The following is a 25,034-nucleotide window of genomic DNA, read 5'->3' as shown; positions in this document are numbered from 1 at the left end:
TTTTAACCCCTTCATGCATACTGGTCACTACAGTGGACAGCTGTTCAAATGGGTTCTCTTGAATAATCATGGATTTTGTCATTTCAGTTCCTTATCAGCCAACACAGTGGACGCTTATACATCATCCCATACACTGAAATTCATACCATTACTGTAACTGTGCTGTTCTAGATAAACCTGATCTGCAGTAACATGTTTGAGTGTAAAAAAAAATTGCTAATTGTTATTAGACTGTAATAGATTGTGTTTTTTTTTTTTTTTTTAAACAAAAAGTTGTTTTTTTTTTTGGTTTTTTTTGTTTGTTTGTTTGTTTGTTTGTTTTTTTGCATATTAGCTCCATGCAGGTTTGCTAAAATGTGAGAAAACATCAGATTAGCAGCATTTTAATTTCATAGTTTTCACACAGTATATCAGTAAATACATGTTTCTTTCCTTCTAAAATTAACCCTTTCATGCATAGTGGTCACTACAGTGGACAGCTATTCTACAGCTGTTCTCTTGTATATTCATGGATTTTGTTGTTCTTTTCGTTGTTGTTGTTGTTGTTTTTTACACATATCTTTATTAAAGTTTTAAGACACTACATATCTTTTCTGACATGAATTGGTAACATTATGTAGATTCCCCCATTGTGGGATCAATAAAGGAATAAGGAATATCTTATCTTATCTCTCCTGATCATAAACCCCCAGAATTACAAGCCCTCCCCATAGTTTTCACACAATTTATCAGTAAATACAGGTTTCTGTGCATCAAAAATTAAACGTGTGGTGTCCAGTCGAGTGGACATTTTTGCAACTTCATGAAAAATAAGTTCATAAGATTTTTTTTTTTTCATTATTATTTTTTTTAAATGTTTTTTTTTTTCCAATTATTTTTATTTTATTTATTTATTTTTATTTATTTTTCAGAAGAAAATTTTCAGTCGCATTGTTTTTTTCATGCCTAAAGAGGAATAAAAACACTCAGGAAAAAAATTTGATTAAGGTTCTCAGAATTTATGCATGAAAGGGGACACACACATGGGGTCCAGCTGAGTGGAAATTTTTGTAACTCCATGAAAAATATGTTCATAAAAAAATCAATCAAATTCTTTATTTTTATGCCTGAAGATGAATAAAAAAAAAAAAAAAAAAAAAAAATCTTGATTAAGGTCCTCATAATTCATGCATGAAAGGGTTAAAATGATCTTAATTACCCTTTTATTACTATTATCCATACTTTGTTAGCACTATTAATTACATTTCCAATATTTGATTTATTGTGTAAGGATTGTGGTTATATTCTCCCCTGGATTATCTTTTTATTTATGTAATGCCCGTTGTTTTTATGAATGAATGCCAAAAGTCTGAGTTGTTTTTTTTTTTTTTTTTTTTTTTTTTTTGCATATTAGCTCCATGCAGGTATGCTAAAATGTGAGAAAACATCAGATTAGCAGCATTTTAATTTCATAGTTTTCACACAGTATATCAGTAAATACATATTTATTTGCTGTCCAGCTGAGTGGAAATTTTTGTAACTCCATGAAAAATATGTTCTTAAAAAATCAATCAAATTCTTTATTTTTATGCCTGAAGAGGAATAAAAAAAATCTTGATTAAGGTCCTCATAATTCATGCATGAAAGTGTTAAAATGATCTTAATTACCCTTTTATTACTATTATCCTTACTTTGTTAGCACTATTAATTACATTTCCAATATTTGATTTATTGTGTAAAGATTATGGTTATATTCTCCCCTGGATTATCCTTTTATTTATGTAATGCACGTTGTTTTTATGAATGAATGCCAAAAGTCTGAGTTTTTTGTTTGTTTGTTTGTTTTTTGCATATTAGCTCCATGCAGGCATGCTAAAATGTGAGAAAACATCAGATTAGCAGCATTTTAATTTCATGGTTTTCACACAGTATATCAGTACATACATGTTTCTTTGCTTCTAAAATTAAACACATGGTGTCCAGCTGAGTGGAAATTTTTGTAACTCCATGAAAAATATGTTCATAAAAAATCAATCAAATTCTTTATTTTTATGCCTGAAGAGGAATTAAAAAAAAAAAAAAAAAAAATCTTCATTGAGGTTCTCATAATTCATACATGAAAGGGTTAAAATGATCTTAATTGCCTTTTATTACCATTATCCATACTATTAATTACATTTCCAATATCTGATTTATTGTGTAAAGATTATGGTTATATTCTCCTCTGGATTCTCTTTTTATTTATGTAATGCACGTTGTTTTTATGAATCGATGAAACGATGGAAATAAGTAGAATTTATGGCAGTGCTAATGGATATTTTCACGTATAAATCTGTCAGTGTTGTGATTTAGATATTGCCATGATATCCTTTGCACTAATGGAGAATGCATCTCTTTCCTAATCGTTCTCCGGTGTCGTTTCGGATCAACCGCCATTAGTGAGCGCTTTGGGGCAGGCAGTGTTGAATGGAAGTGGGTAATCATGTCCTGTGTGGCTGCAGACGGCCGGGGGTGAGCGGAGGAAGGGTAGGCCTTGTCTTGGGAGATTTCTGCTCCTCTAGCACAGGGAGCGTGATGTCAGCGGTGGCAGTACTGTTGTAATTGACTTGGTGGGGGTGATGGCGTCATTTTATGCCCTGGTGTAGCCTCCTGCTCCAATTGCGAAGGGGAGACGGATCTTTGGCCGACGCGACCGTGGCTCCCTTGGCCGGGATCGAGCACCGCCGAGCCGGATACTTTACCCCGGGAAACATGGAGGCTGTAGCCGAGGAGCTGCGGGCCGGCTCTCGGGTACCTGTCACTATCGATCAAATAGTTAACGATACACTGGTGGTGACTCTGACCTACAGAGAAAGGAACTACACGGGAATATTACTTGATTGCAACAAAAAGTGAGTGTTATTTTTCATTTTTGTCCTTATATCTATGTGTGGAATTAATTTGCTAAACTCTGCTAACGGCTAATCTACCTTTTGATGCTAACAAGTCCAAGCTAGCTGGATGCTAGCTAACTGGGCCTCCATACAAAAGACTTACAGGTTATTGTAGCTGACAGCATAGCTATCTATTAGCTTACAGGCTAATGTCTAACTGTCCAGATTTTGGACACGTTTAGAGGATTAAATGTATTATTTCACAATGTTAAACTGCTATAAGCGATGATAATGGCCCTGTCTTAAGAGAATGTTAATGACTTCTATTGAACAAAAGCTAATGTCAATGGGTTCATCTATAGCTTATTGTTAGCTTAATCAAACAGAGCAGTCAAAACGTACCAAGTAAAACACTACGTTAGGCCTTAAATCAGCACTGTTCACTATATCAGATTTGCCTTCATGTACTGAAAAATACAGATGGCATAGTTTTGTCTGCTTGGTTTTGGGTTAATATTTAATTTCATATCATCTGAAACACTGTTGCTGCATTGGCTAACAGCCCTCATAACCAGTCACTTTTGATCTCTTCAAACAATGGAAAATGACAGATAAAATATATGTGAGATATGTAGAATCACTGTACAGCTGAAATTCTTTTTCCTCAACCTGGGTGTGATGAAATCTATTGGTCATCTTAGTCTCTGTTTGACTTGATAGCCCTTTAAACCAGAAAGAACTATCATGCTCAGGTCAGGAAAAATAGGTATAATTTCACACATATCAGCGTCATGTCTTCTACTCTCCTCTTCGTAGGTTACATGTATAAGCCTTATGTTGATCTTAGTACTGTGCACCTTAAAAGCCACTGGCTTTAGACTATTTATAGACCAGCAGAATCAGAATCTGACCAGCTTTGCCCCCTAGAATGCTTAGATGGTTTTTCATGTGAGAGCTCAAGCTGTCCTGAAAATAACCCACCCAAATGGGAAAAGGCAGGCCTTGAATAACTCAGAATAGGCCTATATTTTAGGCCTTGCCACTGACAGAATTTGACTTCTTCCTTTTCAGCTCATTGAAATGTATTTCCTGTCATTGTCTAACACAGGTTTTCTTATGTCATCATCAAGGCCTATCATTCAGGCAGATCACTGCATCTAGTTACACTGTACACAGTGTGAAATGGCAACAGTGCGTTGAATCATGGCTGATCATATGCTGTGTCCTTGTACTGAGCTTAACTAGCACGGCCTGTTCCCGGTCACAAACAGTGCTGTTTGTGCCATGTCAATCACTGTAAACACTAATATTTGGCTGTTTAGAGGGTAGATATAAAAAAGGTTAGAGGAACAAACCGCACCGGGAGACTATTATTGAGAGGTGCACTGCCAGTTTCTTCTCCTGGGGAGGAAAACTGGCTCCCCAAATGTGCACTAATTAATAATCTCACCACACATAAGCCCTGAGTAGACACGGATGTAAAAACAAACCGAAATCTCCTGGCTCCTTCCCTACATTTCTGAATCCCGAGTGATTCATGGGATTGTTTTTGTTCAGTCAGATGTTTTTTTTTTTTTTGGGAGGGGGGAGTCCTGGGCATCCTGTAGTCTCTTTGTCTGCTGTCTCCTGACTAAACCAGCACAGCCATGTTACCGGTGCCTGCCAGCCACCTCAAGGACTCTTGGGCCTTCTTTGGGCATGTCTGTGGATCCCAGTGTGAACAGGGCATGTAAAATCAGCCACAGACAACCTGTAGTACTGCTACTCGTTTTCTCCTGGCCTAAGGCAGCAAGGCAGATAATGGCCTGCCTGCTTGCACAGCAGTCCCCAACCCCCACAAGCAAAGAATTTTCAGCATACAGGTGACAGGGAGAGTGGCGTCGGTATGTCCAGTCAGAGTAAAACAAATTGGTTGAATAGCTTTCTGTTGACTATGAAAGAGCCCAGGTCCATTTTGGCCCTGCACACTTACAGTCAAGTGTTTAAATTAATATTTAATGCTTATTTGTACAAAATAGAAATTGATTCCATACACAAAGCATCTACTGTCTATTTGTGACGCTACTTGTTAAATGATTTTTTACATAGAAATAAATCAAACGCAAAACTGCAAATACATAACGTCAACATGGCAGCACAAACATGACAAGAAACAAAGTATTTGATTTTTCCAGAGGCCTAAATTTAAATAGCATTTTAATGACACATTAAAATGTACAACGGGGTTTTTTATCTGTTACAAAAACTAAAATCAACGGTGAGCAGTTTAATTAGCTGAAATAGAAATAAAAACATTTCTTTAAAACTACAAAATGAAATCAAACTACAACAAACCACAAAGCCACAATATATTGTCACATTAAATCAGCTTAATTTCAGTTTTGCTCCACAATTTGTACAGTGGTCACATTGCTGATTTGGTTTCTGGAGCACAAGAATAAAATATTGTCATTTAATGTGGAACATAATGATTTTTGTAAAGCTTTTTTGATGTCATGCATTGTTTTGTTCTGCTTATCCAGCTTCAGTAAATAAAATAATTTTTCATAAACCACCAACTCAATAAAAACTTAACAGAAACCAGTTCAGTCCTCAAAATGACACTGGAACTGCTTCCCTAGTAATGAAACTATACAAATTGAAGTGCTTGATAAAAATCAGCTTTATAATAACTCTGCTGTTCAGTTACTGATGTAATGTTGTATTTTTCCTCTTGTTTTTCTTAGGACTGGGCTTTTCTGTCTACCAGATGTCACAACAAAACCCGGGGACTGCCTGACAACTAAACCGGCTTGTGAAATCCCAGAAGTTCTGGGTGAGGAGCCAGTTTCCAAATCTCCCAGCCAAGCTTCAAATAGACCAAAGGATGAAAACACTCTCCCTGAAAGTGACATACCTAGTGCACCCCTTCCCTGCCCTGTACCCACACCAGTTCCAGCTGGACAGACTCCTTACCCTCCTTATTTTGAAGGAGCCCCCTTCCCTCAGCCCTTATGGGTCCGCCACAGCTACAGCCAGTGGGTGCCACAGCCCCCTCCACGACCAATTAAAAGAAAGAAGAGGCGGACACGAGAACCTGGCCGCATGACCATGAGCACTATTCGTCTACGGCCACGACAGGTACTATGTGAGAAGTGTAAGAATACACTTAATAGCGATGAGGACAGCAAAGATGGCATGAGCAACACCAAGGTCTCAAGAAAAGAGAATGCACTACACAGTGATGATGACGCAGATGAAAAAGATGTGAAGTTGCAGAGGAAGGAGGACGTTGCTTCTACAAAGGACACTAAGAGACGAGAAAATGGAACCAGCCTTGACAGCAAGCGCCTCAGGAAGGACAAAAGGGGAGAAACTGAAGGGGAGAAGTTCCCCGGAAGTGACGTTATTCCCCATAGTCCTGTTATTAAGATCTCATACAGCACTCCACAGGGCAAGGGGGAGGTCATGAAAATCCCCTCGAGAGTCCATGGGTCAGTCAAGCCATTTTGTCCCAAACAACTTGTGCAAAATGGCTTGGGAGAAAATGGGAAGACACCCACAAACCCCACTAAGGAACAACGGCACATTCTAGATGCAACCAGGTCTGGCCTCACTGTGTCCATTCCCAAACTCAAACTGACCAGGCCCTACACAACCGTGGGCCAGGACTTGCCTTCTCCAAAGATCCGATTGAGACCCCCGCAGAGGGAGGGGGAGGAGAGCGTAGTCGAGTATGAGGCAGAACTTGTGGGAGGCACCAGGAGACGGAGCCCGAGGGGTCCCGGGCCCTGCCTGCCCCATTCAGAAGACTCAGGAGAAGGCAAGAACTCTCTGGAGTTGTGGTCAGGGAGTTCAGGAGAGGAAGGGGAGCGTGGTCACAGTGATCTCACCCTTCTCATAAATTTCCGTAAGCGTAAAGCAGATTCTTCTAGTTTGTCGGTCTGCAGCAGTGACAGTCTAGATGAGTCCAAGTCTTTCAGTTCTGATGGCACCTCACCAGAGCTGTGCGACCTTGCACCTGGCGAGGACCTCTCTGTAACTTCGTCTTCAGTGCCCTCACGGGATGACTGCAAGACGGTACCACCGCTTACGGTGCGGTTGCACACGCGCAGCATGACAAAGTGTGTAACAGAGGAGGGACACGCCGTGGCAGTTGGTGATATCGTGTGGGGGAAGATCCACGGGTTCCCCTGGTGGCCTGCACGAGTCCTCAGCATCAGCGGAACCCGCAAAGAGGAAACGGCCAGTTGCGAGGCGCAGTGGCCCCAGGCAAAGGTAGCATGGTTCGGCTCACCCACCACCTCCCAGCTCTCTGTTGCCAAATTGTCGCCCTTCAGAGAGCTCTTCAGGTCCCGCTTCAACCGCAAGAAGAAAGGGATGTACCGGAGAGCCATCCTGGAGGCAGCCAAGGCCGTGGGCCACATGAGTCCTGAGATTACATCACTGCTATCCCACTGCGACACGTAGGTTAGTCCAAAACAGTTACACATGGTTGTTTCACATTGATTACTACAGGTTGATAAAAGATGTCCCTGTGCTTTCACCCCTTCTTACGACAAGATAAATTATTTTCACTGCAGTAGAAAGTACAGCTGCATATCTACCAAAGTTCAAACAAACAATCACTGGGTTGTGCAATATGTCCACACTGTCATTTCCAGATAGAGGGCACTTACTGTCTAGATAATAATATGGACCATGAAAAAGTGCTTCTTCAGATTCAGTAGTTTACTGCTATTAATGACCACATTTTAAAATTTTAATAAAGTACTTGACAAATAAAAGATTCTCAGTTTCTCAGATTCTCTGCTTTTGATATCTTTGAGCAAATGTATACCAATCATGTAACACAATATAAAACTTTAATGTTTACATTTTAAGAGGGTAAATGGTTGCGTATAAAATCAGTATAGTCCTGGAGTATGAAATTGGTCAAAAACTTCAAAACATGTAACACTCTTGTGAAATGTCTAACAAACATACCAGTTGTGAACATGGACCTCTAAAGCTGTAGCAGCAAAATAAGGTTCACAATAGATAAAATAATACAAGGCAACAATGTGTTATTAGGTACAACACAATACATTGTCTAAAAGACAAAAAATATTGCTGCACAGACTGTCACTTGTGATATGACAAAGTAAACAAGAAAGCATGATATGAATGAACAGACGTCATGCAGTATGTAACATATTGTACTGCACTAGTCAGTGTCTGTCAGCATCTTTTCAATTTTCATTTAAGCTACATACAGGTCATAGCTTTCAGCAATGTTGTTAACAATAAGCAACAAGCGTCAGTCTACCAACTGAACAATGTCTATCAAGATGTTGGAAATATTTCAGTAAGCATCCCTGCTGGTGTGGAGAATAGAGTAGAGGCCATGTTTTGGATAGTTGGCCACACCTGTTCTTGAATTCACATAATGAAACTAGATGTTTATGAAGTCAGTCTGTGGCTTCAGGCAGATAAAGGGTTAGTTTAGATTTTTGGAAATGGGGTTGTATGCGAAAGTTTTCCATGGACAGTGTATTATCTTCAACAAGTGGGCTGTGAAAGATGCAGCAGATGTTTTGTAGCAACATGAATACAACTGAACCTAAGGGGATTTATCACACCAGACTCCTTTGACAAAAGCAAAAACTTGACACAACACAGGAGTTTCTGGGCCACCACTGCTTCATTTGGTGGGTCATATTTTGTGGTTTTGGTGTTTTGTTTTTTTTAATAAACAGATCACCTGAGATGTAACCAAACAAATTAACCAATCTCATCTTTGCTGCCCTGTATCTATCTATCTATCTATCTATCTATCTATCTATCTATCTATCTATCTATCTATCTATCTATCTGATTGGTGAAATATTTCATAAAACCCACATAAAAATCCAAACTAACCTTTTAAAAGCAGCTGTGCAAGACAAATTTATGTGTTTATGACCCAGAAGAATTACACTGACCTCTGTTAATAATACTCTGCTCAAACATTCTGCAGAAGCAATGAAATAATAGAAGCTTTAAAGATGCTGTATTATATTAACTTTTTAGCTCGAGAGCTCTAGGGATGGTTGTTGTAAGTTAATGTTCATTATAAACGCAATGATACTTTGCGTTTCAGCATTTCAAATAAACCATAAATAAATGCATATTAGAGTTAATTTAAATATTACTTATTCCCACAGTTTTAAATGCTTCTAATCCATAGTTTTTACTTTGAACCATTACTTTTAGTCCTGCGTGGGCTGCCCAAGGAGTAGCTTCATTCATGACGCTATGAATGCTAAGCAAAGACAAACATTAATAGCTGTTTTAATGAATGCGCAAGCTGTACTGCTGACTGTCAACAGGAACAGCTTGTTAAAATGTGTTCAGCACGTTTCAGAAAGGAACACATTTTGTACTGCTTTAGGTCGGTTGAAGCAGTTAGTCAAATGTTTTTGTGTATGTTTTTAAATCTAAATAACTGGAGCAGATAACACAGGCCTGGCCAAACTGGTTTTCCTGGTTTCCAAGTGCACTGACCCCCATGTGGCCTTGGAGGACATCCTTAACACCCCCCCCCACTCCCAGAGGTTAAATATTATCTCTGAATGATACAAAGGACAGACAGGCAACTCCTAACCCCGGTGTGTACCCTGTTATGGGTTTCACAGCCAAGAAGAGGTTGGTTACATTTTGGAATATACCGTAACTGGTTAAGACAAGACTATATTTGGTACTTTTTCCACAGCTCGTAAAGGAAGTGTTTTTCTTGCTCTGTCAGCTACGCAGATGTTTAAGCAGGCTGTAAAGTAGCTGACGTTTACTTCACAGTGCTCCATAATGTGCAGATGACTAACATGACATGGAGCGAACCACATTTCACATGCCCACAGACAGGGTTAAAAACACCCTTCAGTGCATATATAACCTGCCCTGTTTGCTCATTGTCTTTACTTTTTGCCTTTTCTTTCCTGTGTAGAGGCTGAGGACTGAAGAAGGGAGTTTTTTTCTGAATTCTCAGACTGTCATCTAGACCCAGGAGGGAGTACGTGCGGTTGCCACGGCTACTATTTATATGCCGTCTTTTTTTTTTTTTTTTCACAAGGCTTGTGGAAAATGGCCGCCAAGGTGGATTGTTGTTAAGACTGGATAAGGGAGCAAAAAAAAAGAACGGCCAAGCATCTCTTGGTCTACTATGAACTAAACTATTCCTTTTTTTTTTTTTTTTTTTTTTTTTTAAGATCGAATCATATTTCCTTAGAGCCGAATAACGACACTACAAGAACCCGAATGTATTTATTATCTGTAATGGTTTATTATGATCCACCGAGTTCACCTTTCTACTACAATCGTGCAAAACCTCCCATTCTGCTGCTGTCGTAACGGCCCTCTCTCCGCCGACGTGTCCACTGCGAGGTCAGAAGCCGGTGGCGTCTGCAAAAAAAAAAAAAGGAAATCCTCCTCAATTCCGCTTCCTCGCTCTTTTGGGGCAAAGGACTCTAGATGTTGGAATTAAAAGTCTTACCCTGATTCCTCTTACTTCTGAAAATGTGAACAGCTCCATCCAGAGACAGTAGTGACTGTTCCAGCTCTTCTAGCGATCAGTGTTCCATCCTCGTAACCCTCTGCGATATTAGTTGGATTTGTGGATGTATTTATATTGAACTGTCTCCTCTTCAGAGTTATCATTGTATCTCTCTTCCATTTCATTTTTACCTTTTTAGATGTGTCATGTTGGCGTACGTATCCCCCCCTGACCTTCCCACCCCATCCAACTCTTTTTGTCTTTCTTTCATTCTTTACCCTGAGAACCGTTTTTACATCACTTTAATTATTTAAAGCATCACGTTAAGAAAAAGCACTTTATCTGTACCTTGGTGGCCTGCTGTAAGCTCACTGTCTGAAACACTATTGCGAGATACAGCCCTGATAGGCAGCAGGGGAATTCAGAAGTCTTTGTGGTTGACTATCCATGGCCTTGGAGATGATTAAAAACAACAACAAAAAAAAAAACTTTTTATTTTATTTTATTGTACGATTTTTGGGGACACCAGACACCTGTTGCGGATGGTTGTGTACACTGTATTCTCGCATTTTACTGGGGGTGTTTCTCTTTCTCTTTCCTCTCTCTCAGCTTATCCACATACATAAACACACTACCACACGATGGAACATTTCCACTGGAGAAAACATGGCTCAGCACGTGTGTCAAAGTCCCCTATGCATTATCAGTTAAAGCTTTATGAGTGACTTTTTGGGAGAAAACATAATAATAGTGGAAAAAAAAAAGAAATACCATGCTGTAAGAATACTGTGAATTCAACTGCTGAGCGTGCTGAAGAAAAAAGGCTGCTACTAGCTGGAGCCTGCAGTTATTGAGTCATCCGGTGAAGCAGACTGCAGCGCTGACCTTTAGTGACCTTTGTGTTGAAAGCAGCACTGTTGAAATAAGCAGGGGGGGGCAGGGATAGTAAGGGAAGGGAGGGTGAGGGGGGAACAGAGGCCACTGCTGACAGGAGCGGCCAGGTCTGTATTAAAAAGTTACCGAAGATTGCACACAGTCACGCTTGACCAACCAGCCCAGCCCCGTCTCCTTTCCGCTCTTTCTGATTGAGGCTGAACGCTGGATCATTGATTACCAATGAGAGGAGTGAGTTCAGGGGAGTAGGAAATGCACTCCTGCCATTTTTTTCTTTTTTTTTTTGATAATCCGCCATTTGACTGTTTGCTGTCAAGCCCAGCTAGTTTCCAGGCAGCCTTACTTACACAACAAGGCGTGGGATAGTCTAAACGTATGTATGTATGTATGCCTGAGAGGGGAAAGGGACGTCAGGATTTTTCCCGTGTAAAGAGCAACATGGCTATCTACTGTTGCCCACGTTGGTCAACGTTATTGGCTACTTTTTTGTTTTCTTTTTTACATGTACTGTACATAAAATAAAATATACAAGCAATACCTTTGCTGGTGTGGGTCGATCACTGTATCATTAATCCATTTTTAGACCAGTTAAAGGGGTAATTTATTTATTTTACAACTTGAGAGAGGCAGCTGGAAATTGCGGAAGAGGATTAGGGCCACTGTAAAAAAAAAAAAAAAGATTGAGGTACAATATTTGTTTTATTCTGAGAAAAATGTCAGCATTGCGATTTTAAAGGTGCAGGAGACTTTCGTGACCAATTTTTCATCAAATCTGTCAAACCTCAGTCATATCCTAAGTATCATGAATCTGTAAGTCTTTCTGTGATTACTCACCCAAATCTCTTGCATTATGGTGAACAATTTCAAAGTGCCATCCACCATAAACAAACCATATGTTTACAAACAGAGCTGGGAGGTAACTCAGGCATCTTTGTCGCGATGTGCATTGTGGGAAATGCTGGTTCGCACCGCCGTCTGGCAGCTGCAGCTGCTAAAGACACGAGGTGGAAACGGCAGGAGCTCCCTTCCCTCTATGCATACTCCTCCAGCCGTTCCCGCATTTCAGCCTTTTCCACATTGTGTTTCATCCATATAATATCATATGCCTGACAGCAGCAGCACGAGCCTTCGCTTCCCACAATGCACATCGCGACAAAGATGCCCGAGTTACCTCCCGAATCTATTTGTAAACATATGGTCTGTTTATGGTGGATGGCACTTGGAAATTGTTCACCTTAATTCAAGAGATTCAGGTGAGTAATCACAGAAAGACTTACAGATTCGTGATACTGAGGATATGATTGAGGTTTTACAGATTTAATGTAAAATTGGTCATGAAAGTCTCCTGCACCTTTAATCTCAGAATTCTGACTGTTATAAATATTTTTATTATTGCTCTGAGATTAAAGTCAGAATTCTGAGAAAAAGTCTGAATTCTGACTTATTTCTCAGAAATCAGTCATTCAAATTTAATTTATATAGCACCAAATCATAACAAAAGTTATCTCATGACACTTTACATATAGAGCTGGTCGAAAACAGACTCTCAAGCCAATTTACAGAAACCCAACAGAATCCTCCATGAGCAAACACTTGTGACTGATGACAGTAATGAGGAAAACACTTTTTTAACAGGCAGAAACCTTGAGCAGACTAAAGAATTCTGATTTATTTCTCAGAATAATGATAAAAAATACATATTGGACTTTAATTGTATTTTTTTTTTCCAGTGGCCCTAATCCTCTTTCATATGGAAATACCACAATGAGAATATGCCTCTAAAAGTACAAATCTTTTCATCAAAATGTGCTCTATACAGTGTGATGTTCATGGATTGACAGGGTCCATACCGGTGCTTGAAATCCTTGAAAATGCTTGAATTTCTATGTTGTGTTCTCAAGGTCTGAAAAGTGCTTGAATTTAAGTTTAAGTGCTTGGAAATGCTTGCAGTTCTAACCAAAGCGACTTGCAGAGTGGTAATACATTTAGAAAAATAAAACTTAATGTCAAAAAAGAAAATTTGCAGGTGCTCTCAGGTCGACTCCAGGTACATTTTTATCTTAATCTTTATCTCTAATCTTTGTGCAATTGTGTCTGAAGAACTCCAAGTGACTTCCCTTTTTTTGGATAAAAATTTTGCTATTATGAAACAGAATTTTAGATGTTTATAGCATAATACAATGTATGTCATTGTGATAAAAAAGGGAAAAAAATGAGTGTATGTATTATTGTAGATATGTATTTTACCCCAGTGATAAGGTGCTGTACTGGAAAAATTTGAAAATGACCCTTAAAAGTGCTTGAATTTGACCTTGAAAAACATGTATAAACCCTGATTGATGTTATTGTTGTACCTGTTTATGGTTGGGTTCATTTGAGTCATTGCCACTTTAATCAACAGTGGTGCATCATATTCTGTAAGTGTTTGTTACATGTGAGCACCATGTATTGAAAATTCAACTTGACAGGAGATCAGAAAGCCCTGTGTTTGCCTTGTGTTTTCAACTCAGCCTATAATGGAAACTTTAATCATTCAGTTCATCTCAAGGGTTAAAAGTCAACACACATGAACATTTGTAACTTGAGTACAGGATAAATACGGTCAGACAAATTTAGTGGAGTGAAATGTACAATAGTAAAAAAAAATACAAATTCATGAGCTTGAGTAAATGTTCAATTTCAGGTCTATTTGTCACTATGAAATGGTTTTAAGTATATTTTATGAGAGGAAGTTTTGTAATTGTAGCATAAAACAAAAAATCCCAGTGACATTAGACATGTTTTGTCTCTGTAACTTCCTACTTACTAAGGTTTGAGAGATATTTCCATTTTAACCAATCAGGGAGAGCATGGCTGAAACCAAATGCACTATGGGAAATGTAGTCATTTTTTGGACTTATTGCAGATAATTGATGAAGTTTTTCTCTACATCTTGAAATTTGCTCTGTAAAACCAGGCTTAAAATATATAGTGGAGGATTGTCATGTCATTTTGTCACATACTGAAGGGTCCTATGCAGTACAGAGTTTTGTTTTGCTTATTTCCAGATCTGGAGCTTGAAAAAAAGTCTAGTTGTGTTTTCTGTAATCTAAAATTCTGAGTTTCTGCAGCTAATTGGAGTGTGTTTATGGTGTTTGGAGCAGGCAGCCAGCGTGGGCCAGAGTGAGCATGATGTTCATGAAAGCAAGGCACGAAGTATGGTGAGTGACTGAACACACACTCCTACACAAAGCTGCCTCTATGCCTGGAACGTCGTCCAACTTGTGGTGTTAACTGATTTGTATGAGCTTCAGCAGTGAACCACAATATTCTGGCAACGAATGAGAGAATGAAATGTACTGAACAGGTCGTCAGTTGAATAAAAAAAAAAAACAACAAAACATTTATTTATATCGTAAAACATCTAGCCTCTATCAAGAAGTCTGGAAAAGTATGGATTATTGAAATAGAAAATGTGTAGGAACCAAGGTTATAATAGTTTTGGATTTTTCATTATAGTTTAGTTTTATTTAGTTTTGACTTTTTTTCTCTAATTCAGTTAGTTTTAATTAGTTTTTAGAGCAGGTTTGCTAGTTTTTATTAGTTTTCGTTATTTTCTAAATGCTTAGTTTTAGTTTAATTTTAGTTTTTTTTATATATATATATATCTTTTATCTTCTTCACTGTTGTATTCAAATAAATCCCCGACAGGACTCTGCTGCTTTCTCTCAACATTAGTCTCTATGTTTCCAGGTAGAGTGGGGATGAGAAGACGAAAATGTAAATGACAAGTGACAGACTGTTAACTGTCATATGGAGCCAGCAGCTAAAATTGCTGGAGGTAAATAAATCGATTTTATATCAGTCCGACACTGACAAAGACGAAAGCGAAGGGAATTTTATCCATAATTTTTATACGTTTTAGTTTTATAAGCACACAAGACAGTTTCAGTTAGTGATCGTTTTTTTCTTTTAATTATAGTTTTTATTTCAGCTAACAAAAATGTTTTTTCAATTCTAGTTTTCGTCATTTCGTTAGTTTTCGTTAACGATAATAACCTTGGTAGGGACCAAGGGGCAAAGGCCTGGGCTCAAAGAGGAAACCAATGTGGAAGTGAAGTTGTAATACCACTGACAGCCACTGGGGTTCTGGCTTTGACTACGTTCAGATAGCTGATCTTAATGTACAATTCGGATTTTTTGGTGAAATCCAATTTTTTTGTGTGCTTGTTCATATTACACATTAAATGCAACTTCTATCAGTTTTGAGTATGAACTGAATGTGACCCTGAAGCAAGGTTATAATCATTAACGAAAACTAACGAAATGACGAAAACTAGAATTGAAAAAACATTTTTTTGTTAACTGAAATTAATAAAAACTATAATTAAAAGAAAAAATTACATCTAACTGAAACTGTATAAAAATTATGGATAAAATTCCCTTCGTTTTCGTCTTTGTCAGTGTCGCATTGATACGAAATGGATTTATTTTGCTGAAGCAATTGTAGCTGGTGGCACCATACAGCACTTCACGGTCCGTCACGTCTCGTCACTTGTTTAGAATCGGCTTCTCGTCCCCACTTTACCTGCAACATGGAGACGAAAGTTGAGAGAAAGCAGCAGAGTCCTGTATGGGATTTATTTGAATACTATGGAGAGGAAAATAAAAGATAAAAAACTAAGCATTTAGAAAAAAAATGAAAACTCATAAAAACTAGCAAACCTGCTCTAAAAACTAATTAAAACTAACTGAATTAGAGAAGGAAAAGTCAAAACTAAATAAAACTAAACTATAATGAAAAATCCAAAACTATTATGACCTTCCTCTGAAGTGGCCTGCATGTGCAAGAGAAGAAGAAGAATGTTTATTTTTGTCAGCAGGTTCACACGTAAACATGCAACACACCGAAATTTGACCTCTGCCTTTAACCCATCACTAAATCATGCATGCGAGCATCACACACTGCATACTAGGGCCAGTGGGTTCACCACATCAGGTGCCTGGGGAGCAAAATGGGGGGGTTAAGTACCATGCTCAAGGGCACATCAGCCAACAACTGTCTGCCACTCCAGGGAATCAAACCGGCAACCCATCGGTCACAAGCTGACTCCAGCCAACTTTCCAGCCATCTAGGCCACGACTGCCCCCGCAAAAAAGAGGTGCTGATGTAATACGTGACCACGCAGGCATGCACTGTGTTGGCAGAAGTAAAGGTTTTTCCAACTGCTCCTTCTCCTGGGACGCAGAATTGTGACGTTTGTCGCATTTCAATGACGTAAAGGTCGGATAAATGCGACCTGGCCGTTCAGACTGAAGTCGCATGGCAAAATATCAGATATGTATTGGATTTAGGACCACCTTTAAAAGTGGCCTGGGTCAGATTTAACCCTTTCATGTATGAATTGTGAGAACCTTAAGCAAGATGTTTTTCCCGAGTGATTTTTATTCCTCTTTAGGCATGAAAAAAAAAAAAAAAAATGCGATTGAATTTTTTTTATCAACCTGTTTTTCATGGAGTTACAAAAATGTCTACTCAGCTGGACACCATGTGTTTAATTTTAGAAGCAAAGAAATTTGTATTTACTACATGTATTTCCTGATACACTATGTGAAAACTATGAAATAAAAACATGTTTAATGCTGCTAATCTGATGTTTTCTCACATTTATCATACTCTAATACTAGTTATTACTCACTTCATGGTGAGAATTTGCAAAAAAAAAAAAAAAAAAAATTGTTTAAAAAACCCAAAAAAAATCCTGTTAATTACAGTCTAATAACAATTAGCATTTTTTTTACACTCAAACATGTTATTGCAGATTTGGTTCATCTAGAACAGCAAAGTTACAGTAATGGTATGAATTGCAGTGTACGAGATGATGCATAAGTGTCCACTGTTTATGGAATTAAAACAACAAAATCCATGAACATACGAGAGAACACCTTTGAGCAGCTGTCCACTGGAGTGACCGCTATGCATGAAAGGGTTAAAAAAAATTGGAGTTTTTTCATTTTTTTTTTTTTAACTCTTCTTGTCCAGTATCATAACAGCAGAATGGTAGTCTGGTTGCCTTTTGATGCTGAACAAATTTGCTTTGCCAAGGGAAACTTCATAAAGTAAATGAGGCTCCCCTTGATATTCTACTGTCTTTGTTATGAGTTTTGTTGAACCACATTTCGCTGCTGAAAAAATCAGAATTGTGCTGTTCAAACCGTCTTTAACAGATCGGATACAGGTCACATATGGGCAAAAAAATCGGATTTGGGCCACATTTGGCTGCAGTCTGAGCATAGCCTTAGACCGTTTTTACAGCTGATAGTTTGGTAGACTCGGTTTGATTAGTTTTATAACATTCAGCTGGTCTGAGTTTGCTTTCACACTGTACTTTGTCAAACGAACGGAACCTTTTGAGTAACGTATTCCCCTCCTCACCTGTGGTGGCGCTGCATTGAGAATTACTGAAGGAGAAGAAAAGACAAACAATGTACATGAAACTTCACTCATCTATTGATTGATTCAGGTCAACTTCTGTTTCTACTACATGAAAACAAAATCATATTCTACACTTCTGTTTAGGTTGTGTTTACCCACAATGCCCTGCGTTGTAATCAAGGTCATAATAGTTTTGGATTTTTCATTATAGTTTAGTTTTATTTAGTTTTGCCTTTTTTTCTTTAATACAGGTAGTTTTAATTAGTTTTTAGAGCAGGTTTGCTAGTTTTTATTAGTTTTCTTTTTTTTTTTTTTTCGTAAATGCTTAGTTGTAGTTTAGTTTTAGTATTAATTTCAGTTTTGTGGTATCTTTTATCTTCTTTGTCGTCAAATTCAAATAAATCCCGTACAGGACTCTGCTGCTTTCTCCCACCTTTAGTCTCCATGTTTCCAGGTAGAGTGGGGACGAGAAGACGACTCTAAGGCACAAGTGATGAGAAGTGACGGACCTTTAAATATCATATGGTGCCAGCAGCTAAAATTGCTTGAGGGAAATAAATCGATTTCATATCAATACGACATTGACAAAGATGAAAACGAAGGGAATTTTATCCATAATTTTTATACGCTTTAGTTAGTTTTGTAAGCACATGATACAGTTTCAGTTAGTTATCGTTTTTTTCTTTTAATTATAGTTTTTTTTTTATTTCAGTTAACGAAAATGTTTCTACAATTCTAGTTTTCGTCATTTCGTAAGTTTTTCGTTAACGATAATAACCTTGGTTGTAATCCACTTCCTACATGTGGTTCACTTGAAGGAAACCAAGACCTATGTTTTTAGGTGGAACAGTTCAACTGAACATACTCACCTCTCCAACAAACCGGATTTTCCAAGCAGACAAGCTAGAGTTCGATTAAATAGAACTGCTGTTAAACGCACCCTTAGAATGAACTTCTGTTTTTTTGCAGGGCTCATTCCAGTCTCATCTGTCCATCTTTCATTTACTCTATTTACTGGATCTCATTTAGGGTCAAAACACAGTAATGGCCCGTCAGAGAGTGAACTTTAATTAATTGCCATTCCAACATTTATTTCAATATAAAGTAGCTCCTTGTTTTGGATAATCCCTTATGGTCCAATTAAAGCAAAAATGAATTTAAAAGTAAAAATGTGGGTCATTTAGCAACACTAATCTGTCAAATTGTCTCTAAAATGTCCTGTTAGGGAGATTTCGAATACCATGTTTTGACCCTTTATCACAGGGGTGCCAAACTCATTTTAGTTGAGGGGCCACATTCAGCCCAATTTGATCTCAAGTGGGCCAAACCATTAAAATTATAGCATAAAAGCCTATAAATAATGACAATTCTGAGTTTTTCTCTTCATTTTAGCGCAATAAAAAACATTAAATTATGAAAATATTTACATTTACAATCTATCTTTTCACCCAAAAGATGTGAATAACCAGAAAAAAATTTAATTTGTTCAGAAAAATAAGCTAAATTTTAACAATATTGTGCCTCAACTTATCACTTGTACATGTGCATTTACACACAATGTTACACAAACATAATATTGTTGAAATTTTGAAGTTTGGAATGTGTAACTAAAATAAGAATGTCTGCAATATTATGTGTCAACTTATGAACACAACTTACAAATGGGATCTACAAATCCACAAAATATTTAGTAACAGACAGAATATTGTTCAAACTGTACTTCATTTTCAGGTTGGTCACATTTTATTGTTGAAGGGTTATTAGACTATTATTTTACTTTAGATCACATTGGGTTCAAACCAGTTCAACACCTTTGACTGTTCATATCTTCAGTGTAATTTTTGCACTCCATAAAATCATGCCGCGGGCCGGATTGGAACCTTTGGAGGGCCGGTTTTGGCCCATGGGCCGCATGTTTGACACCTGTGCTTTATCAGATTAAATACAACCTTGTTTTTTTTTACTGTAGTAGTGGTTAATAGGTTCCACCAACAAGACTATTTTTTTTGTTTTTTTGACACAGTGCTTGATAAAGTTTACCATTTCACCTTGTCAGTAAGCTAGCATTTAGCATTAGCTCACCTCTGACCCCTCGGGCTCTTGTAGTTCCACAAGTCCAAATCTCGTCACTTCTGGTTCCCAAAAAGCCAGCATGTGAACAAGCAAACTGCAAACTACCGGCTTCAAAACAGTCATTCAGAAACCAGTGGGTGACATCACGGTTCTTCCATTCACTAATTACATACTGTTTATGGTGAGGAACCTTTATACACTAAGTATTTAAAAGGGAAATGAGGGAAACGTGTTGCTTTCATTCAGTAGAAGCCAAGGGACCTCACTAACTGGCTTGGGTTTGCTTAGTAAATGGTTCAAAGCTGTTGTGTATAGATGCAGCCCTGAGTCTGCTTCAGGATGTAATTCAACCACATGTGCTCTGCTTTCCACGGTCACATGAATGCATCATCCTGTTGCACATATGCAGTTGGTCTGATAACAACTCCAGATCTGGGTTATGATGTTTTTGATCGTAGACGACTCTGAAAATAGCAGAAAGGTTTTCTGAATTCTAAATCTTTTCCCATCTGCCCTTTCACCAGTTCAGTGGTCGTGTCACGCTTCTTGATTTGTATCCTTGTGACTTTAATAGGAGCGGTTAAGTATGTCTCTTGCATAACTAGTGTGCGCAGTTCAGTGGACGGACGCATCAAGGTGAGGTGACCCTCATCGTATCGTTTTACTATAGGGGCTCAGCTGTAGGTTCCCCCTCCCCCACCCCTGCTCTCATTTCATACCTCTGACCTGGCTGTGTCTAATGCCAAACATTTCATAGCGCCCTGCTCTGTTTCCTTTGGACCAACGCTCCCCAAAGCAAATGGACTGATTCAACAGAGTTCGGCCAAAAAAAGGGTGTGTGGTATTATACTCCAGTAATAGACCAGCTGTGGTGTTGAAAGCTCCTGTAGCCACTGTAAATACTAATATCTATGACGCTTTCAAGTGTGGAGGCGCTGTAAAGGAGGCATTCATATGTGTTTTAGTCAAAATGAAACCATAAAATTTTCCCTCATTATTAATTGCGCATAAAAAAAAATCCAAACCCTTAGAACAGCATGTTTGAGAAACGCAGTTGTGGAAGTACTCAAAACTTTTACATAAATGAAAGAAACACCTCTTACAAGTAAACACGTAAGTACAAAATTATTAAAAATATTGACTTTAACCCCTCAAGATCTAGGACTATTCAAATAAATTTTTCTCTACATTTCACCTTTCCCAAATTGTTTTTCCTCATGATTTAGATTCTTTTGTTTGTTTGTTTTTTCAGTGAAAATCTGATATTTTTTTTAAAAAATATTTAATTCACCGAACATGTAGATCAGTGGTTTCCAACCTTTTTTGGCTCACGACCCCATTTTAACATCACTAATTCCTGGTGACCCCAGACATTCAAAATGGAGATTTTTTTTTTTGTTGCTAAAATTAATTTGTTTTTGATCATGTAATAGTTTGGAATACTACATTGCAAATAAACATTAATTTTAGAGGACATTTAGTCTATATAATGTGTATTATTCTGGACGGAGGCAGTAAATCCAGGTGTAGATTACTGCACAAAGTGAGAATTTGATTTTCCTTGGTCAGGATATGTACAGTCAGTCCAGCTTGGATTTACAAGGCTGACAATTAATACTGAACAAACAAGAACTCAAACTATGAATTATGAAAGAGCTGCAGCATCTGAAACCGACCACAATGAACATTTGAAAGATAAACAGTACCACAGTGCTTCAGTTTCAGCTTCAGAATTTGTCATGTCTTTTATGTATTGTGATTGTCTCTCTCAACTCACCATATCTTGTTGTTTTTGGGTTTTTTTTATTAATTACAAGAAATTTCAGGCAACCCCATTTGAATTCCAGGCAACCCCACGTGGGGTCCGGACCCCAAGGCTGAAAAACACTGATGTAGATGTTCTTAAATTCTCAATAAATTCAAAGGTTATTATAGAACAGAAAACTAAAAAAAAAAAAATGAGCAAATTATATCATTAAATGAACATAAAAACAAGCATTTACAACCACTGTCATGTGTCAAATTACATGGATTTTACTTGTGTATCAGTGGTTTTTCCATGCTCACTACAGACCCTCTTAACAACCAAATGGGTCATATCTGATGACAAATTTTGGTTTTTCTACAAAAATCCCAATTTTTGCCTGCAGGTTTTTCAGTAATTCTCTTCTGCCCCCCCAGTAGAGACCATTATTATTCAAATTGTCATGATAATATTGTTAAATGACGCTGAATCCAACACAAACTTCACCAAAGTACATGAACATGCATTAATAAACCCACTTAAAAGGGTGTTGATTATATACAGTTGCCTCCAAAATATAATGGACAACCAGTAGACTCTTATTAAGCTGAAAAAAAGCCTAAAACAAATATCTAAAAATGGTGTTTGAATAAAAGAGCCATTTAACTCTGCGTCATTAACTGTAAAACACAGTCTGGCAGTTCGCAGAAGTGAAAACACACTCGGACAGATATTATTTTGGTAACAGAGAGCTTGCAGAATTACCAGGAAAAAGTTTCTTTAATATCTGACTTTTACCCTTTGATTCATTTATAGACGAGCAGGAAGTCGTCCAGAAATAAAGCCATTAAAAGAAAATCTCCAACAGAACATTGAGAGGCGTAACTAATTTATTTTCATGGTGTTTAAAGGCGCTTGAAAAACAAATGTCCCTTTATCTGTCGAATAAAGAAATAAGGTTTTATCAGTTGTAGCCCCCTGTACAGGGTGGGGAAGCAAAATTTACAATGAACATTTAGTTGTTTTTTCTCAGCAGGCACTACGTCAGTTGTTTTGAAACCAAACATATATTGATGTCATAATCATACCTAACACTATTATCCATTCCTTTTCAGAAACTTTTGTCCATATGAGTAATCAGGAAAGCAAACGTCAAAGAGTGTGTGATTTGCTGAATGCACTCGTCACACCAAAGGAGATTTCAGAAATAGTTGGAATGTCCATAAAGACTGTTTATAATGTAAAGAAGAGAATGACTATGAGCAAAACTATTACGAGAAAGTCTGGAAGATACTATTAAAGAAGAATGGGAGAAGTTGTCACCCGAATATTTGAGGAACACTTGTGCAAATTTCAGGAAGCGTGTGAAGGCAGTTATTGAGAAAGAAGGAGGACACATAGAATAAAAACATTTTCTATTATGTCAATTTTCTTGTGGCAAATAAATTCTCATGACTTTCAATAAACTAATTAGTCATACACTGTCTTTCAATCCCTGCCTCAAAATATTGTAAATTTTGCTTCCCCACCCTGTATGAATAAGGATTATTATTATTGCCATAAATGAAAATGACCAACAGTTGTTTTTTTTTTTCCTGTCAGTCTGACCTACTTATTCAGACTCAAGCCCATTTACTGTGACTTTATGATTTGTCACAGAGCGGTACATTATGCCTTTGTTTGGATCAATACATATTCTGATAACTTGTGTTTGTGATTTTAAACATATATGTGTATGTGTGAAAAAGTTACACGTGTGGTTCATTAATGAGTTTCTTTGTAGCATTTGCATGTGCTCGTAGAGGTTTGTGTTGGAGTCTGTGTTGTCATTCACTGACTGTATTTACACACTAACATACCTAGTGTTGCTCACTGTTATAACTGTAGACAAACAGAAGAAAATGACGACAATGAAGAACTTAAGAAGCAGAAAATCCCTGACATAGAACTCAGAATATTGTAGTTATTATCACTTGAGTTGACATTAAAAAAAAAGTCCATGTGGTGATTTTTCTTTACCGAAAAAAAGGTAATTTAATTTTTGTTTTAAGACTTAATATGTAAGATTTAGAAGGTTGAGGAGGGAATATTAGAGTCACGATAGTCTTTTCAGTATGATACAATTACATAAGAATGAGAATCAGTGTTTTGTAATAGGTAGTTTATATGTTCAGTGGTACCATATATATACTATATATTCATCCAATCCATTATACTTGACGGGCATGTTTCTACAATAGATCACAGTAGGTATTGTCCAACGCTCCTTTGCCATCAGTGTGGACTAGAGTTATAAGTGACAAAATAAACACTGGCTCTCACATTGTTTTTTATTTTGTTATGATTGGAGTTAAAAGATGTAGTCACAAGCTGTTTTCAACACCTTTTATTGGCTAAATATTTATAAAACCATCAGTCCAACGTCAAGACTGAGCAATAGAATCATTTTATGACCCAAAAAAAAAAGATCAACATGTGCCAAGCACAACAAACCCCACCCCTCCAGCTGATGTCATCATGTGTATGTATGTGCTCATGTCAGCATATCAACTGCCTCTATATAAATGCCAAGTTTGAAGTAAATTGAAACAAAATTTATGTTTTTATAGACTTTTGAAATTTTAGGGAGAAGAAAAAAGATTTTAAAAATTCATGAAAAATTTGAACTTTGACCTACTTTTGCCAAACTGTAACCACGTCTATTTTGAGTCACTGGCAATGTATAAACCCAAATTGGTAAGAATTCAACCAATTGTTTTGTTGCTACAGACATTAGAAATTTCGGCCATTACAAGAAAATGAGGGGGAAAAAGAAGATTTTAAAAATTCATAAAAAATTTGAACTTTGACCTACTTTTTCCAAAATGTAATGACACCTATTCTGGGTCACTGGCAATCTATAAACCCAATTTGGTATGAATTCAACCAATAGTTTTGCTGCTACAGTGTTAACAACCAAACAGACAAAGAAACAAACCAAACCAAAAACAACACCCCTTGCCTTTCCTTCAGGGAAGTGGGGTGAAAATGGACTTACGAGGTTTCCACACAACAGTGACGATATATTACTCTTTATGTGCACATGTGATGTTAATCACAAGAATCATTTGTTGTAGTTTAGGTCAGTATTACACTGAGTACATAAAATCTCTTTACTGAAATTTTTAAAACATTACAAATTTTAGTGATGAAGATAAAACTTTGTAGTTGTCATTATTTACAGGTTATTATGTTATTATTGTACTTGAATGTGTGGGTATTGACTGTCTGGTACTGAATATCACAGCCTGTAGTTACATTAAAGGTCAGTGTCAGTGGGAATAAAACTCATATTTCCAGTGAAGATAAACCCATCTGTTTTTTTTCTCCTTGTGTTTATGACTGTGGTGGCTTCTACGTTGGTTTTCCTTGTTTGTGTTATGTCTGTTCTTTCCGTAGGCTAGTTCTCACCATCTGAGGCTGTTTGGCTTAGAGGGGGTGACTTAGTATGGAAACTGCCGCAATGGGCAGGTGAAGCTCATGGGGGGGGGTCAGGAGGGTCCACATACCTACTGCCTTTTCTGAAAC

The 25,034-nt window shown here is 37.6% G+C and overlaps 1 protein-coding gene across 2 annotated transcripts; it reads left to right on the top strand.

Moving 5' to 3' along the window:
• Positions 1-2,300: 2,300 nt before the first annotated feature.
• Positions 2,301-11,772, top strand: pwwp2b (PWWP domain containing 2B). Of its 2 annotated transcripts, none has more exons than XM_030155919.1 (3): positions 2,301-2,870; positions 5,579-7,297; positions 9,796-11,772. In XM_030155919.1, the coding sequence occupies exons 1-3, from the start codon at positions 2,611-2,613 to the stop codon at positions 9,800-9,802; spliced, it is 1,986 nt and encodes a 661-aa protein (XP_030011779.1). In that variant the 5' UTR covers positions 2,301-2,610; the 3' UTR covers positions 9,803-11,772. The 2 variants fall into 2 exon arrangements, with proteins under 2 accessions (XP_030011779.1, XP_030011780.1); XM_030155920.1 differs by having other exon boundaries at positions 2,303-2,870; positions 5,579-7,301.
• Positions 11,773-25,034: the final 13,262 nt, after the last annotated feature.

Source organism: Sphaeramia orbicularis, chromosome 15 (genome assembly GCF_902148855.1).
Source record: "Sphaeramia orbicularis chromosome 15, fSphaOr1.1, whole genome shotgun sequence".
NCBI lineage: Eukaryota > Metazoa > Chordata > Actinopteri > Kurtiformes > Apogonidae > Sphaeramia > Sphaeramia orbicularis.
This window is presented reverse-complemented; position numbering and strand designations above follow the sequence as displayed.